This window comes from Cydia fagiglandana, chromosome 2 (genome assembly GCF_963556715.1).
Source record: "Cydia fagiglandana chromosome 2, ilCydFagi1.1, whole genome shotgun sequence".
Classification (NCBI taxonomy): Eukaryota; Metazoa; Arthropoda; class Insecta; order Lepidoptera; family Tortricidae; genus Cydia; species Cydia fagiglandana.
The window spans coordinates 5,145,669-5,164,134 of NC_085933.1; the positions used below are offsets into that span (position 1 = coordinate 5,145,669).

The 18,466-nt window shown below is 41.4% G+C and overlaps 1 protein-coding gene across 1 annotated transcript in view; it reads left to right on the forward strand.

The window, feature by feature from the left end:
• Positions 1-18,466, forward strand: part of LOC134674537 (transmembrane and ubiquitin-like domain-containing protein 1) — a 28,277-nt gene that overhangs the window by 3,979 nt on the left and 5,832 nt on the right. The window contains exons 3-7 of the mRNA XM_063532644.1: positions 7,061-7,129; positions 7,587-7,712; positions 9,455-9,604; positions 9,926-10,148; positions 17,223-17,382. Of these exons, the coding sequence (XP_063388714.1) occupies positions 7,061-7,129; positions 7,587-7,712; positions 9,455-9,604; positions 9,926-10,148; positions 17,223-17,382 (728 nt within the window). The remainder of the gene's footprint in view (positions 1-7,060; positions 7,130-7,586; positions 7,713-9,454; positions 9,605-9,925; positions 10,149-17,222; positions 17,383-18,466) is intronic.

Below are 18,466 nucleotides of genomic sequence, written 5' to 3' on the forward strand. Positions count from 1 at the left end.
ATTTTGCACAGTGCATAACTGCTTATCGAGATTTTGATGTAGTTGTAACGTTAGCGTTTCAACGCTCCCTGAGTGATCAATTTTGTCATAAAGGATACTAAGAATAATCTTAAAAACTAAATAAATTATAAAAGGTAAAACTAAAATATAAGTGCCTAACTAAACAAATAATTCTACTGTAATATTATTGCTCGTGTAGCAATGTAGGCGCTTATCCATCGCGAAACACGTATGTGACGTATGTATCGTCATCGCGGGGCGCGAGGGGAGTTCATGCATATGGCTCGTTCATTTTGGACTTCTGCGGCGGCGCGATGTGTTCGCTCCATCTTAAATTGTAACGGTCTCAAGCAAGACTCCAAAAATGTGCCGTCGGAAAATTAATAATTTGCGATAGAAACTATCGTTTTCTAAATTTATTTTGTGCGTGAGTGTTTTCCCCCGCTCGGGGGTCCTACCACCTACGCCTCCAACACTGGCTCCGGAGTCCACCTGCTGCCCTGCTGACCCGTGAAGACCTCAAGGCTGTGACGTCACCACCACTTACATGCGCAACCACCATAGCACCAAGCGCACAGCAGGGGAGTGGCACTCGTTCATGAGTTTGTGCAAGTGAATACGGGCTCGCTTTAAATTGTCTAAGGAACCACCTCTGAGATCTATTAATTTAATCTACCCTCAAATTTGGTTAATTTTACAAAATCGTTTTTTTATTATTCTTAATATAGTTTTTTATTATGTATTAGTTGTTTTACTTCCTAGAACACTAAATAACAGCTGAACTGTTACATTGGCGCCCAATAATAGGTTTCGAGCCGTATTCACTTGTGCTTGCTGTAGTATTATCTAGTAATCTTTGGTGTTGGTTGCTCCTTTAGTTATAAGTCTTCTTTCCCAGTGATCATCAAAATCGTGCTGGTAAAATCGTTAATGATATTTATACCTGCTACTTTTAAGATTTTCTTCGTCTACCCACATTTTGCTGATCACTGTTAACTACCTAATTTTTAAGTTGATTTCAATTTCTTTCTGCTTCTTTCTATTTCTGTATTCTTCTGGGTAGTAATTATCTGCTTTTATTCTTCGTTAAATTGCAACACGCACCTACGGGCTAAACATGTCTTACCAAATTAAATATCTTTCATTGCAAAAGGCTGAACTAGAGTACGAAGTCGGTGTCAGGGGAGGTAATATAGGAGAATCTGTTCAGGAGCTTAGGAAACAGATTGTCAAATTAGGTCCATTGCTACCCCCCGAAGACATATTAGAGTCTCACTTAGATCCAAAAACAGATTTAGCACAGGTTAAAGATACCTTGGTTAAAACGAAGGACAACATAACGTCTTTAAAATCTAAATATGACAAAAATGGTTATTCACGGACAGAGACTATGCTTCATCATGTCTACTACCGACTCATTAGGGTAGATAGGGCAGAGGCGGATAACTCAATTTACTCGGAGCTATCTAGAAGTTTTAAACAGCAGTTCAGCGAACTTAAGTCTTTGAAAACCGAACCATCTTCGGTTCCATCCGGCTCTGACCCACTGTCAGACCTCATTTCGGTGACCTGTGAGAAAAGGCTTATTTCAGATGTGGTTAATAAGCTGAAGTTCTCTTGTAAAACGTGTGTGCGGTCTTTCATACAAAAAGCTGAGGAACTAGCGATTTCCAGAGGTATGTCCAAGGACAAGCTGCTGTCTTTTGGCTACGAAATTTTTACTGACTCTGCTCTGCATTGGTACCGCTGTGCCAGAAATAGGGTTCAGTCATGGGATGACCTAGTTAAGCTCTTAATACAGGATTTCAGTCAAGCTAACTACGACTATGTTTGGATGTCTGAAATAAAGAAGCGGACACAAGGCGAGCAAGAGAACATTACAATTTATGTTTCTATTATGCAGGGTATGTTCTCTAGGCTTACCAAACAACCGTCCGAAGAGGAAAAACTGGAGATACTGATGCATAATATACGGCCTATATATGCTAGTACTTTGGCAGCGTCTCCCAATATCACTAGTATTCAGGGTCTTCTGGATTTATGCCGCAGCTACGAAAATATACAGTCTCGCATGGCTCATTTTCAGGAGCCATCTAAGGTTAATTCCGATTCACTGGCGCGGGAATTTGCGTACGACAGGCAGAATCCCAGCACTTCCAGTAACCGGTTTGGTGCTTCGCAAGGGTTTAGTAATTCCAACTACAGGCAGGATAACAATGATAAACCTAGATTTTTCAAATCCTACCCAAATAGTGGCAATCAATATACAAAAAAATATACGGACCAGACGAATAAAATAAACGTTAATGCAATAGAGGCGAAGACTAATTCTAATTCTAAAAACCTATATTGTCCTAGATGTCGCGTGAATTCGCACTCTTTAAAGACTTGTAGTCAACCCCATTTCCTGATTTGTTTTGAATGCGGCAAAAAGGGCGTGCGTTACCCGGACTGCCCGGATTGCAAGTCAGCTGTTCAAAAAAACTAGATGCGGTGGGTTGCAGAAATGGAGAACGCATGATGAATACAACTAGCGTTAATAAACATGACAGTGCTGACTGGGCCAATTGGCTTAATTTCATTTCAAGCTTCTTTTCATGCTACTCTGTTTCTTCAATCCACAATGTACATTCTGATCGTTCTCGTCCTCACGTTATGGTCGAACTTCAAGATAAGCCACTAATAGGATTGCTAGATACCGGTAGCCCGGTGACGATTCTAGGAAATAATTCGCATACATATTTTTTGGAAAAGGGATTCACCTTACAGCAGGGGCCGTCAACGGATCTCATATCGGCCGGTCGCCATAAACTACCTTGCTTGGGTATTATGTACATATCTGTAAGGTTTCTAGATCAAAATCACTTCTTAGCTGTCCACGCCGTGCCCAGTGTACAGAACTCGCTCATTCTTGGCATGGATTTCTGGAGAAAGTTTGGGTTGTTTCCTGAACATTTATCTCGCGTTTTGATGCGACCCGAGTCCGAGGTTGCGCTTGCTAGTATTGAATTAGATAATACTAAACAGCTGTGTAGTTACGACCATTTATCTAACGACCAAAAAACGACTGCTGATCACATCATTTCACAGTTCTATGACATATCCTATGAAAAGTGTGGTCTAGGTAGGACTACCCTAACTACTCATATTATTGACACTGGGGATGCTGCCCCCATTCGTCAACGTTATTATAGGATGCCACTAGAAAAACAGCGCGTATTAATTGAACAGATCGATGAAATGCTTAAGGACGACGTAATTGAACCTTGCGAGAGCGCTTGGTCGTCACCGGTTCTGCTCACACCTAAAAAAGACGGTAAACTAAGATTTTGTCTAGACAGTCGGAAGCTCAATGCTGTAACAAAGAAAGACGCATATAGCCTACCTTATATAGCCGAAATTTTAGATAATTTACGCGATGCAAAATACCTTACTAGCTTGGATCTCTCTAAAAGTTTTTGGCAAATACCGATTAGACAGGAGGATAGATGCAAGACAGCTTTTTATATTCCGTCCCGGGGTACCTTCCAATTTAAATCAATGCCTTTCGGTTTGACCAATGCATCAGCTACACAACAACGCCTCGTAGATAGACTGTTCTATGGTCCAGAATTTGAGTATAAGGTCTTTGTGTTTATTGACGACATCATAATAGTATCTCCTACTTTTGAACAACACATTTCTCTCTTGGTTCGGGTTAAAGAAAAACTGAAGACCGCGAACCTAACTATAAACTACGGGAAGAGCCAGTTCTTTAGGAAGCAATTAAAGTATTTAGGCTATGTGGTGGATTCCAATGGTTTACACGCTGATCCTGACAAAGTCGATGCTGTTGTTAGTTATCCTACTCCTAAAAACCGCAAAGAAGTTAGGAAGTTTTTAGGCGCAGCTTCTTGGTATCGGAGGTTCATACCTAATTTCAGCTCTCTAGCTGCTCCCTTGAATAAGTTAACGTCTCAAGCAAAAACTGCACCTCCGTTCGCGTGGACGACCGAAGCGGATGCGGCCTTCAGAGCCTTGAAGGACTGTCTAGTTTCTACCCCAATATTGTCATGTCCTGACTATTCTAAGCCATTCCAGGTACACTGTGACGCTAGTGATGTAGGCATTGGCGCGGTATTAACCCAAATTCAAGACAATACCGAGAGAGTGATTGCGTACATGAGTAAAGCTCTAACTAAACAGGAACAAAACTATAGCGCTACAGAGCGCGAGGCGCTTGCTCTTCTAACGGCGGTCGAACATTGGCGTTGCTACCTTGAAAACGGTCATAAATTTATTGTCTATACGGACCACTCAGCGCTTAAGTGGTTTCTGAACTTAAATAACCCTACGGGCCGTTTAGCTAGATGGGGCGTCAGACTTTCGGCATTTGATTGCGAAATAAGACATCGTCGAGGCGTTGATAACGTAGTTCCCGATAGCCTATCTCGTATACCAGTTTCAGCTATTGATACGTCAGCACCAAGTACGAGCCACAGTCTAGCGGCTATAACAGATTCTTGGTACCTAAACATTTTTAATGGGTGTCAAAATACACCCGCATCGTTTTTGGACTATCAGGTCATAAATAATAAACTATATCGCTACAAAAGAACTCTAAATCCTCTTGTAAAAGAGTTTGAGTGGAAAGAGGTAATTCCATTGGAAAACAGACGGCAGGTTCTTGAACAAAATCACTCTTGTCCTTCAGCTGGTCATTTTGGTGTTCTAAAAACATACAAACGTCTGTCTCTTAAATATTTCTGGCCGGACATGCATAAGGATGTGACTGAATTTGTAGGGGATTGTGATGTTTGCAAATCGTATAAACATGCCAATCACACCACTCTGGGTACTATGGGCCGGCCAAAAGATTGTAGTAGACCATTTCAAATGATCAGTACAGACCTAGTCGGACCTCTGCCGCCATCTAGAAAACAAAACACATTTCTATTAGTCGTAACATGCTGCTTCACTAAATACTGTCTGCTATTTCCCATACGACGAGCGACTGCTGAAATCATTTCGCGTATACTAGAGGAACAAGTATTTCTGGTACATGGCATTCCAAAAACGATTTTAATGGACAATGGAAAACAGTACGTCAGTAATACTCTCAAATCATTATTTACTAAATATAAAATTCCTGACATTCGATACACCCCTAAATATAGTCCTCAAGTAAATTCGGTAGAAAGGTATAATAAAACTATCGTTACGGCCATCTCATGCTTTATAGAGAATAATGATCACAGGTCATGGGATTCCAATATCCCAAAAATCCAGTTTGCTATCAACTCATCGGTAAATGAAGTGACTAGTCATACACCATCCTTTCTAGTTTACGGTAGAGAATTGGTGACTTGTGGATCCCATTATTTAGATAATGACACTATTAATGACCTAATATTCGCACCTAGGGATGAGTACGCAGAGAACTTGGGTGTACTACGTAGTATATTCGATCAAACGCAACTGGCCTTATTAAAAGCACACTCTAAAAACTGTGGTACATATAATTTACGGCGTAAGCAGGCCGAATTTAGTGTCGGCGACACCGTTTGGAAGCGTACCTATTATCAGAGCGATAAAGACAAGAGGTTTGCCAAGAAACTAGCACCTAAATTTATTGAATGTCGGGTTGTATCAAAAAAGTCACCACTAGTATACGTACTTTGCGATAAATATGGAAATAATTTGGGTGTTTGGCACATCAAAGATTTAAAACTTACTAACTACAGGTCCTAAAGCCTTTAATTGAGTTGTTCTAAGGGTATTTATTTCTATTCAAAAAAAAAAAACAACTGCCTTGGTCTCACTCTAGTACAATGCGTTCCTATTATAACTATCAACTTTTTCACGAATACTCCGACTAAGGGTACAGGGTGGAAGCCTCTACCAGGTCCATCACTATAAACTCTTGGTTTAAAAAGAAATACAGTATCTACCTACTGATTTTCTTCTACCATTAAATACACATTTTATTTATCTAAGAATTAAAACTCCAGTAAGGAAGCAAGAATAAAAAGATGTGAGACCACTAAATATTTTAACATCCACTGTTGGCTACCAGCGAGTAAAAGTAAAATAGTACAATTACTCTGCATGGAAGAGGCTGGAAGCATACTATAATATGCAACGGCGTTATAAAAGACGAAGAATGACAGATTGGTATGAAAGAGTGAAGAATGTGGCAAATTAGTGCTTAGGGCGGGTAGCTAATGAGTCAGTATAGCGATAGAGGATTTTCCCTAGGTAAAACCCTTCCCAATCAAGGGGGGTATGTAACGTTAGCGTTTCAACGCTCCCTGAGTGATCAATTTTGTCATAAAGGATACTAAGAATAATCTTAAAAACTAAATAAATTATAAAAGGTAAAACTAAAATATAAGTGCCTAACTAAACAAATAATTCTACTGTAATATTATTGCTCGTGTAGCAATGTAGGCGCTTATCCATCGCGAAACACGTATGTGACGTATGTATCGTCATCGCGGGGCGCGAGGGGAGTTCATGCATATGGCTCGTTCATTTTGGACTTCTGCGGCGGCGCGATGTGTTCGCTCCATCTTAAATTGTAACGGTCTCAAGCAAGACTCCAAAAATGTGCCGTCGGAAAATTAATAATTTGCGATAGAAACTATCGTTTTCTAAATTTATTTTGTGCGTGAGTGTTTTCTCCCGCTCGGGGGTCCTACCACCTACGCCTCCAACACTGGCTCCGGAGTCCACCTGCTGCCCTGCTGACCCGTGAAGACCTCAAGGCTGTGACGTCACCACCACTTACATGCGCAACCACCATAGCACCAAGCGCACAGCAGGGGAGTGGCACTCGTTCATGAGTTTGTGCAAGTGAATACGGGCTCGCTTTAAATTGTCTAAGGAACCACCTCTGAGATCTATTAATTTAATCTACCCTCAAATTTGGTTAATTTTACAAAATCGTTTTTTTATTATTTTTAATATAGTTTTTTATTATGTATTAGTTGTTTTACTTCCTAGAACACTAAATAACAGCTGAACTGTTACATAGTCTTGAAATTCTTGAACGTATTATCACGTCAGTTTCACCTTCCAGGGCCGGCTACAATTGTCGCAAGTACAGTTGCCACGGTTTCTACACCAGCTTCTACATCTGAACCAAATGGTAAAGTGAAGATTTTAAAATGTATACAGTCAGCAGCATTAATAGATAAGCAGCTTAGGTCAAGCGTCTAGAATAACGCGCTCTTATTCGCATAGCGATAAGGAGGTGTTTGGGTCATTTTGAACTTTATCTGCTTAGTTACTTCTGTTGCCGACTGTTATTTTACGGTTAGGTACTCTCGCCTGGTTTGTGCCGTCATTGTTGTGCGCGGGCGCTGTAACTGCGGCCGACTGTACTTAGGGGCCGCCCGGGGCTTGAGAATTTAAGGGGTGGTCTTACGACTGGCGAGAGTAGCGTAGCGTAGGTGCGGCCCGAACTTTGGAATCATAACTTTACTTATGAATCTTATGTTCATTGTTACTAGATCGATTAGGTTAAATTATTACTAGGCAAGTTGGTTTAAGTTTCCTTTTTTAGGATATATATAACTAACCAAACTTCATGATCGGTTTCGTAGGGAGCACAGAGGAGGCGCCCCGGGACAATTCCAGGGTGATCCCCCTGCAGGAGATGGACAGCATCGTGGACGCCGACATGGCCATGATGGACAACAATCGCCTGCACTTCTACAGGAGGATTGACTGTATGTTTAGACTAGTTATAGTAAAAATCGGGGTTTCTAACACTTTACCCTGCGATTTTGAAAAAAGTATTTAAGAGCCCATCATCGTGCACACTAGCGCCTAGTTTATATAGCGCCGCAAAACCTAGTTTGATGTATTCAAAGGGTACTTAAATAAAAATTACGGTACGTAGCGGCCCTCTTTTTTAAATGTCTTTCGTTAAATTTAAATAATCACGATTATTTAGCAGTGGCGCTAGTGTGCACGTTAATGGGCTCTTAAGAAAATCTGGTTATACTTTTCGCTTGTTGTGAATTCCATTACGGTCGCAGGCGAATCACTGGTGGTTTGCGTAACACACTTTATCTACGCACATATCATTACTGCTCTAAAATGCATTCAGAAACCGTAGGAAATGACCAGCATTATCACAACCAATTTTACTATGAGAACTTTCTTATCTGTGGTAGTAGGTAAAATTTGTACTTTAAAGTTATAACTTTACAGATTTTTGTAAGGTTATGAGTTTTAAATTTGGAACAGCTGTCAAAACTCAAGTGGGTGTCTATTCTAGTATCCATAGATATTAAAACAATTATCGATACGAAACGTCAATTCGGTATATTTTTTAATATAAACCGTACGACATTTGATCTCGAGTGGCATGAGAATAGGGACTTCATTCTTTTGTCTATAAATTAAAAAAAACTACGGATGCGTGACATTTGTGAAAAAAAGTTTTCATTTACCGCCATTTGACTTACAGTTTCATCTTTTAATTAGTTTTAGGTTATAAAATTGATTTGATAGTTGTTTTTAAACAAACTTTAAGCAAAAGTATCGTGTAAAACGAGTGATAAAAAGATATTTAGGAGCCGCCACCTCTCAAATCTGCGAGTTAAGTCAGACAGCAACGATGGATGTCGGTTGAAATATGAGGTTAGTGAATATATAATAGAAGGTAATAATATGTGTGTAGATAAAGTAGTGTATGTAACTGTACATAATTAGGCATTAAAACACTCGTGTGATCCTTTTAAGAAACTCACTTCGTTCGTTTCTTAAACCCACACTCGTATTTTAATGCCTTTCATTATGTAGCAGTCACATAAACTACTATTGAGAACTCCTGGCATAAATATATGTTCTTATCAAAATTATTTTATTTTTAAACAGTAGCTAAGTTATCAATTACATAATACTTTGCATTGACAATGTTTACACTTCTTATATAATACTGATATCTGCTAACCTTAACGTTAGGCAGTAACATTAGCGTAATGACAGAGCACATTTTTTCCTGATTTCATAATAATACCTAAAAAATCTAGGTATATTAATATTACTGAATTAAATGCTATTTTTAGTATTTCTTATTCTTAATTATGTATTTGCGGCACTTGCAACTGAAACTCTCGGTTCTTGGTCGTCAGACACCAAAAAACTAGTTAAAGAAATTTCTACCAAACTAGTCTGGGTGTCTGGCGGCCTACGAGCTGCCCCTTTTCAAAACTCAAAACTTTGCAAAAACTCAGCCTCGCTATGCAGAGGGGGAACGCGGCCAGCGTCCTGGGAACAATGCCTCAGGCTAATTTAGGGCTAGATTTATGATTTATTTATCTGATTAAAGCTCGTTCTTATTATTTATTCAAACAAATACAAGTTTACAGCTACCTATGCCAAGATTTAAGAAGATTAACTTTATCCATTAACGTTCACCCGTCCCATTGTTTTGTGTATTTATATGTATACATAATTTTAGCCCCCCACACGCCGCTGCTGACGCCAGATTCATCAGGCGACGAGGTAGAGGAGGAGCGGACACGCGCGGGCGCCGCGCAGATGCAGGAGATGGATAGCATCGTGAGCGCCATGGAGGCCGACGTTACTGCTCGAGACTTGTTCACACCAGGTCAGTTGTGTACTTAGGTATAGCATGCATAAGTCAAATATATTTGTAGCCCCCCATACATCGCTGCTGACACCAGGTTCAATAGGCGACGAGGTAGATGATTTACAGATGTAGTCCATAATTGTTTTCCCTCGTATTTTCTCGGAAACGTTCGTATTTGTCATGCCACTTCAGTCAACTTCAATACTTTTTGTACCGAAACTGACTGAAATAACAAGGGACGTTTGTACGTTTCCGTGAAAATACGAAGGAAAATAATTATGCAATACATCTGTAGTGTTGACATCTATTTCAATTTAAAATATGTTCTCATCCTTCCAGAAGCAAACTCATCCAAGGCTCCCGCTAAAGGTGACACAAAGGACAATAAAGAAGATGCCGAGCCCGCCGGCGCTGAGGCCGCCGCCGCCGCCGAGGCCGCCGACGCCGATACCACGGACGCCGACGCCGCCGCGAGGAAGATACTCATCAAACTTAAATATCTTAACGATACGCTCAAAGAAGTGGAGGGGAGTCTAGACGAGTTACTTAAGGACTTTAAATGGTGAGTTTTTAAACCGATTTGACGCTAACATGATTATTCAATTACATTATAGCATTTATAAAAAATAACCTATAGTTCGTTTTTTTAGCATTAGAAAGAAGCACAAAGAAGGTAAGCGATCTTGACATGTCTTTTAATTGAGAAATGCTTTTTAAAAAGCAGTAACTATTATTTATGAAAGCAGAAGAATATAAATGATCGTATTAGATTAATAATTGTTACATATTTATCATGACTTATTTTTAAAACGTGTTTTTCAATTAAAAGACATATCAAGATTGTTTACCTTTTTTCTAATGCTAAAAAAAACGAACTATAGACAAATTTAATGTACCATTTACCACGAGCGGCTCATAGTGCAAGCACTTTAGGGTTAAAAACGGGTTATATATTGTAACTTAATTCCTTTGACGTGTCGATGTTTCGGAAATAATATTAAAAAGATAGTAGCTGAGGCCAAACAAAATTACAATTTAAAACCATAGGCAATTAATAGGTTGTCACTATTCAGTTTAGGAATAATGATAATTGAAAACAAAAAACTAAGATTAATTTTTTCTTTCTCATGGTATGAACCATATGATTCATCTTAGAAATAATGTATAATTTAATAAATGAGTTGTTTATCATTAGAGTTATTGATCTCTCAATAGGACTGAGGTCACGCATAATCATAAAATAACTATAATTTGAATTAAACAAAACAATAAGAATGGCATAATCGTATCTCCCGTGGAATAGGTCAAATTAAATAATGTTGTTCGTGGCTTTGATGATGACATTGCGACTTGTGACACGGTGTATTGTACTTGATGACCTGTCGACCGCAGCCACAGATCACTTACGTAGTATACGAAGCATGTAAGACGAGACGAAATCGCTACACATTGGCGCTCCCATACCGCTTGTATTAGTAGCGTACACTTTCACAATCTGTATTTACTCGTATATAATTATAGGTCGTAAACGCGGACAAGTGTAAACTAATATTATTTACTAAATTATATTCACTTTAACCGCCTATTTTGGTTGCGTAAAAACAATGTGTTTAGGTAAGCATTAGTTGTTCAAGTATAAATTTGCAATTGAGTGACAATAGGAACGCCTATGTGGTGGCCTCAGTTTGGTCGGCATGTAACCGCTTCACTAATCGGAATCTTGTGGATGTTAGTCTACGATCACAGTGAATGTTTCAACAGCGCTGGCTACGTAGCACATTATCTCATGCGTGGAAAAATACAAATGATTCCGTTACGGGGTAAAAATCCTATTGTTACGATTATAATTTAACAAATGATGTTGACATACGTCTTGTCAATAGTACCTAAGTGTTGTGTAAGGGCATAGTTATATTATAATGAAAATGAAAATGAATGAAAATGAAAATGAAAATGAATGAAAATGAAAATGAAAGTTTATTGGTAACAATGGTTACAAGTCTGTTTAGTAAATATTTTTCACCTACGTACACAAACATGGTAAGTTAGGATTTTTTAGACATCAGACCAATTTACAATTTGGAAATTCATTACGTATACATTTATATCATTATATTACATTCATTTTACTATATATTTAAGGTTCATTATTGTTTATTTACATTAAAATTCACAATTTATCATTATATTATAAGCTAAGTGGCATGTCAAAAAATTCATTATAGTCATAAAACATATTAGTAAGGAGCCACTTGTTTAATTTAGATTTAAAACCGGCGGTGGAAGTTGCATTTCTAACGCATTCCGGGAGGCGGTTAAATACTGATGGTCCAAGACAATAGACCGATTTCGCCGACTTCGCTAGTCTGTGACGCTCTGCTACTAATCTATCTGCGTATTTATTGCTACGTAGGGGGTACTTGGGATTTGTACCTCTGCATTTAAATAGCTCTCGATTGACGTATGTGAACACAGATACCTGTTGTATAAGTATACAGGGTAGGGGCATGATTTTAAAATCTATAAAGAGATCGCGGGCAGGGGCGTCGTTGGGCTTGCCGGCCATACCGCGGAGCGCTCGCTTCTGGAGGGAGAAAACGCGGTACCAATCAGCAGCTCGGGCCCACAGCTCCGTACCGTATGTTAAAGGCTTGCTACACGGTCGCCGACAAGCCTACTAACCGTCTGACCCTGGTCTGTCCTTGGTATGTGGGTCCGTCTGAGTTGGCTGGCTAGACGGTGGCAGACCACAGTGTGTTCAGAACTCGCGGACGGACAACACGTATTGCAAGCGCACAAAATGGCCCCTAACCTTGCGGATTGCATTTTGTTTTTCTTCCTTGACTTCTGGGGCAGCAAAACTTATTGGCGGGGCGCCAAATTTCATAATCTACTCATACTAGTGCAATGACAAAAAAATAAGTTTTTGGCAAAAATGTCATTTTTGGTACAAGCTTTTATCGCTGAATGTACTTTTCTTTCCACAGGCAACTAATTAAATACTCGTCGAGACAATTCTAAAAACCCCAAACACAATTAGGTCGCGTTGTTCTATCACAGGGTTCCTATGGCCACCTCCTGTCTCCATCATCAGATCAGCTATATGGTACCATAATAATGCATTGTCACCCGATTTATATATGTATGCAAATGTTCAGCTCCATCGGAAACTAGAAAGTAGGTCTAATTTAACTTGCAAGATTTGACCCGTACAAACATATTTACATACTTACATTAGGTATATTGCAAGTTAATAAAAAGCTTGTAAAAAAAGAAAAGGGTATACGAATGAAACGCTGGCTCAAAAAACGACATTTGTTGAGTCATTTCAACTTGATGAATTTGCTGGACTACGCTACGGGGCCATACATAACATTCTGAGAATGAAGAGAAAAGTATTTGATGAATTTTTAGAAATGCTACTGAGTACCCATGGCATGGCTATAACCACACGAGCGCACACGGCGCGTCCTCCAAGCGAAATGGCCTAGTGCGGTCGGCGACGGGCGGCTACACGGTTCCGGACCGACCGCTCAGACCGCGGTCGCTGGCGCGCGCTCGCATGCCAAGGGCGTCCGGAGGTCAAACGAAATTTTGTTGGTAACAACTGTCTACACGGTCCGGGACAGACCAAGGCCACGCGGTTTGGGGGCTTGTCGGCGACCGTGTAGCAGGCCTTTTAGTAACGAGTGGACCGTTGCAAAGTAGCATTCCCGCACCGCGGCCCGGCCGGCTGTTCGTGCCAGGCGGCGCAGTGCGAAACATGCCTTACCCAATCGGCTGCACACCTCATCTATGTGCTGCTCCCATGTAAACGCGCTGTCGAGGTGGAACCCGAGCAAGCGAGTACAGGACACTTGCTGTATGGGGGAGTCGTCTGCACACACGCGTAGGCTTTCACTGGGGTGGCCGTTTAATTTGATTATCATGAAACAGGTCTTGTTTTTGTTTAGTGCCAAACCGTTTGTTTTAAACCACTCGTTAAGCTGCAGTACTATGCTGTTTGCGGCAGCGCCTAGTTCATTTTTCGTAGGCGTACTTATAACTGCCGTGACATCGTCGGCGTACATGTAGATATCCGCGCCTTTTATTGCCAGCGGTAGGTCGTTGAGAAGGATGCTGAAGAGGGTGTTTGAGAGGCAGGACCCCTGCGGGACCCCCAATAGGTTTTGGCGCTCCGATGATGCGACGCTACCACATCCTCCGACGACCACTTGGGTCCTACCGGTCATAAACGAAAGCAAAAGATTAAGTGCAGGGCCACGGATACCGTAATACTCAAGTTTGTCTGCTACAAGCCCGTGGTCGGCAGTATCGAAGGCGCGTGAGAGGTCACAGCAAATGATAGCCACGTGGTGTCCCGCCTCGCGGGCGCGTGGCGCGCAGTGTGTCACTTCCCTTACCAAGTCTGTGGTCGATCGGCCCTGGCGATAAGCGTACTGTCTGTCCGATAGAACGTTCCTAGTAAACCAAAAGGACAGCAACCTTTTGTTTAAGCCCACTTCAAGGCATTTGCTGAGAGCTGGTACTAAAGATATAGGACGGTACGATTTAGGGTCTTTTTTGTTGCCTTTACCTTTGTATAACGGGCAGACTTTTACTTTCTTCAGGCTGTCTGGGTATGATCCTAACCGTATACAATTATTAAATAGCTGTGAGAGTACGAAGCTCAATACAGGGCTGGCTTGTTTTAGTAGGTTTGCGGATAAGCCGTACACGTCAGTGCTATTTTTTGCTGCTATGGATGATGATATAATTATATTAATTTCACCCGGGGTGAAGGGAGATAGTCGCAATGAACAATCACTATATGACGTGCGGCGGGATATCGACGTTAGGCATAGCGCACGATCGGCGGCAGGTGCGCCGCACGTGGTGCCTGCGTATATGAATTCCTCGTTCAGTGCATCGACAAGTTTTTGCTTTGACGCAAATGGGTTTCCGTCATGGTCGACGAGGAGGTCTGTAAAGTCAACACGCTCACGAGGTGCTCTAGCTATCTCACAGTTTATGGCACGCCACATAGCTTTGCTTTTATTCAAACTGTTATGTATTGCGGAATTAAAGTATTCCGTGCGTTTTGTCTGCAATTTACGGTTGTAAGTGTTGAGTAGTTTGGTCGAAACGGTATTTAGGTGACTATTATCGGAATTAGTTTTGGTAATGGCAATTACGTCGAACAATAGTATTTTCAAGTTAATGAGTTCGGAGTCTATCCACGGGTTTTTGTTGTGCTGTATCGTGACAGTTTTATACGGTAAGTGAATATCTATTAGGTTGGTGATAGTATTCAATATTCTAGAAGCAAACTGCTCGCACTCGCCTTGGTGTTTAGTGGCTAAATTATGCCAGTCTATGCTTTCTAGCGCGGTTACAAACGAGTTTCTATTTTTATGGTTAAAAACGCGTTTTTTAACAGTAATGGATCGCGGCTCTGGGGTTGATCGCGGGACGACTAGACGCTGCGCCATATGGTCACTGAGATTGGTGATAACGCAGGACGCGGACACACGGGCGTCTCGGATGTTAGAGTAAGCGTGGTCTAGCAATGTTGCACTATCGCCGTCTCTCCTGGTAACTTCTTTTATGTGTTGCTGGAAATTGTGAACAGAGAGTGTGTCAAGGAGATGTTTTTTAGTGGTGTTGTTATTGAGGAGGTCGATGTTAATATCACCCATTATAATCGCGGTTAGCTTCTCATCGTTTATTTTGGTAAGCAGGGTGTCGAATAGTTTCAGGTATTCGGAATGACTCGTTAAATTAGAGTGATATATTCCCACTAATAATAGGTTCTCGTCGAGTAAATGTATTCCACATACGTCAAATATCTGCTCGCAGGATAATTTGCAATAGTCGGGTCGATCTATGGCTTTAATATGGGGTTTTGCGTAAATGCAACTTCCACCGCGCTCTTTGTTTGTTCTACAAAAGTAGGATAATAAATCAAAGTTAGTTAATGTTACGGATTTAATTTCATGTTCACGCAAAAAATGTTCAGTTATAATTAATATGTCGCATGTCAGATCGTCGCTTAATAATAGTTCTAATTGTTTAGTTTTACAATTTAAACCTCTAATATTTTGGTGACAAACCGTGAGGGTTGTAGTTTTCCGTGGCTGTGTGTCGCGCCGAGGTGCGCTGGATGTTATTGTCGGCGGCCGGTCGCTGGGCGCTAGCGGAGCGGGTGCGACGGCGGTGGGGGGCGCGCCCGGCGCGCCCGGCGCTGATGCGAAACCATTCGCTAACAGCAATCCCGTGTGGCCATGTATGGGGGGACATCAATTCCTCAAACTTACTGCATGGGACGGTAATGGAAAACGACGCGTAATGCTGGTGTTTGAGGCGGAGTTTCTCCACTGCGCAGTTTGTATAGCCGGTTTTCTTGGCAATATAAGTTTGGATGACATCCTGAGTTGTATCACTCCTAAAAAAGCATGCGTGGATTTTCTTGACACGCTCTGCCGTGTGCAAGTCGCTGTCTACCGGGCCGGTCCCGGTGACTGCGATACGCTTCGGACTTAGCTGCATCCGGCCTCTTTTATACGTCACTGTATGGTAGTTGTTTTTATAAGAATTCGTGAGAATAGTCGATTCGTCATTCAATACATCTACTCCTATGTTCGATGTTTCCAAATTGTCGGGGTCGGCCGTTTTAGTCGTTGTAGGTGGATTCGCTTGCGGTGATGACACATTGGTGTTCGCAATCGTCGCCGGTGCGCTCACCTCGGGTGTTTCCGCGCCATCTAGTGTGCTTGATCCGCCCGCGCGCTCAGCGCTTGATTTTTTCGCTGCGCCGGCTGCTAGGTTCGCGGCGGCTTTCATGCGCGCTTGACGTATTGGCCGCTGCAGCGCTACCTGGGTCGGGGGTGTGATGGACTTGCGGTGCGCCGTTGCGGTACCCTCCGAATTCGCTTTTAGAACTTTTATCACATCACTTTGCTTTTTAATTAACTCACTTTGTTCGGTTATTTTCAATTCGAGTGCACTTAATTTATTCGACATTGCCGTCACTGTTAGTTGTAGCTCGCGAATTGCACATTCGAGCGCTTTTTGCGCCATCTAGATATTTTATTTTATTAAATTGCTTAGGACCGATCTGACGCGCGGGGCTGCTAGCTACCCGTACTATTAGTGCCGTTATATTAGTGATGCATTTTAACTTGTAGGTTTTTTTTATTGTTGAAAGAGGATATGAGAAAGAAAGGAGTGAGTGCTGAGGACACGAAAGACAGAGGAGAGTGGAAGAGAAAAACATGTTGTGCCGACCCCACATGACGTGGGATAAGGGCGTGGGAAAGGGGGGAAAGAAGAGGTTTTTTTTATTGTTGAGTCACGTGTAACTTTTCGTTGTGACCCTAATGTTAAGACTACCGCTAACCGGCCGTAAAAAGGTACATAATAATTATTAATTATTTTTATTTATTTTTAAACACAAGTTCTATTTATTAAATCGGATAGAAATATAAAAAGTAGGTGAGTTGACCACGACGTCACGAAGTAATATTTCATATGAATGCCATACTAGCAAATCGTTTTGACAGTTCTAAAAAAGTAACTGATTTGACTAGTAGGAAAATACCATATTATTATGTTGTTATGTCTTATGTAACACGGTTTCATATGTGTGTCCTCCCAGGCGGCACTTCTCCGTGGAGCTGTCAGCGGAGTCCCGCGTGCGACTGATCTTCAACGGGCGGGTGCTCCTCGACGACGGGCTCACGTTGCGCGCGTGCGGGCTGCACGACCGCGCCGTCGTGCACTGCCTAGTGCACCCCAAGCGCGCCGTGCCCGCACAGGTATACACTATACACTCAGGAATCACGTGTATAGTTCATAACTTTGTAACAGAGCCCGGCGGCTAATCCTATTGTCTATTGTTAAGTAAAACCGCACGTGCTACTTACCTGCAAAAAGGGATGACCCTTAGGTGCCATATAGAATAAGTATGAACTTATTCTATATGGCACCATATAGAATAAGTATGAACTTATTCTATATGGCACCTGAGCGCAGGCTAGTCCAACGCTCAAAAAACCAGTGTAGGTGCGCTCTACACTGGTACTCTGTACACCAGCTCATTCCTATTATAGATAAATACAGTCGACGTCCAAGATATGTTTACTCTTTTGCACCTTACTCCTTTGTAATGAGGCGAAAAATGTAAACATATCTTTGACGTCGACTGTATCTATTCTATATCTATAATAGGAGTGAGCTGGTGTACCTACAGGCGGTTTTCAATTGGATGCGGATCCGCACGCCACTCCGTTGTGCCAGTGGGACTTTGCCATATACGCGCATGGCGCTGTCTCACTCACACGTTGTGACATACATAATATCCATCTACGTCAAGGCGTTTCAGCAATGCATCCCATTAAGTTCTCTGTCAGGATTGCGGTTGACCAAGTCGTTACCGCATTGTTTTCCAAAGACAATGTCTCTTATGGAGCATTCCACGGGCTGTCCCGTACAAACGCTTTTTATTTCCTGTGTTGCGACTTTTTTTCGGCATTTAACCTCGCAAGACCCAATGTGCATTACAATGTACACTCAGTTTCAATCTAATTTGAACCTTTTGAAGTGGAAATAAAGTAGCATTTCTTTTGTTTCTTATTTTCTAAAACAAACGAAAGTCACCCTAATGTACTATATAACAAGGTTCAAAATAAAAACTGGGAAACTTTGTATTGTGGGCTTTACGAGGTTAAAGCAGGCAAATATTTTTGGACATTTTTCATGGAAAAGGAAACTCCTATACCTGCAAATTTTGAGAAAATTCGCGTTTGTACGGGACAAACGGTAGACAATTTCATGGAATGCTCCTGATGGTGATGTTTATCAGGTCACCTTTTAGAAATCTGCATGCAGCCAAATCTTTAA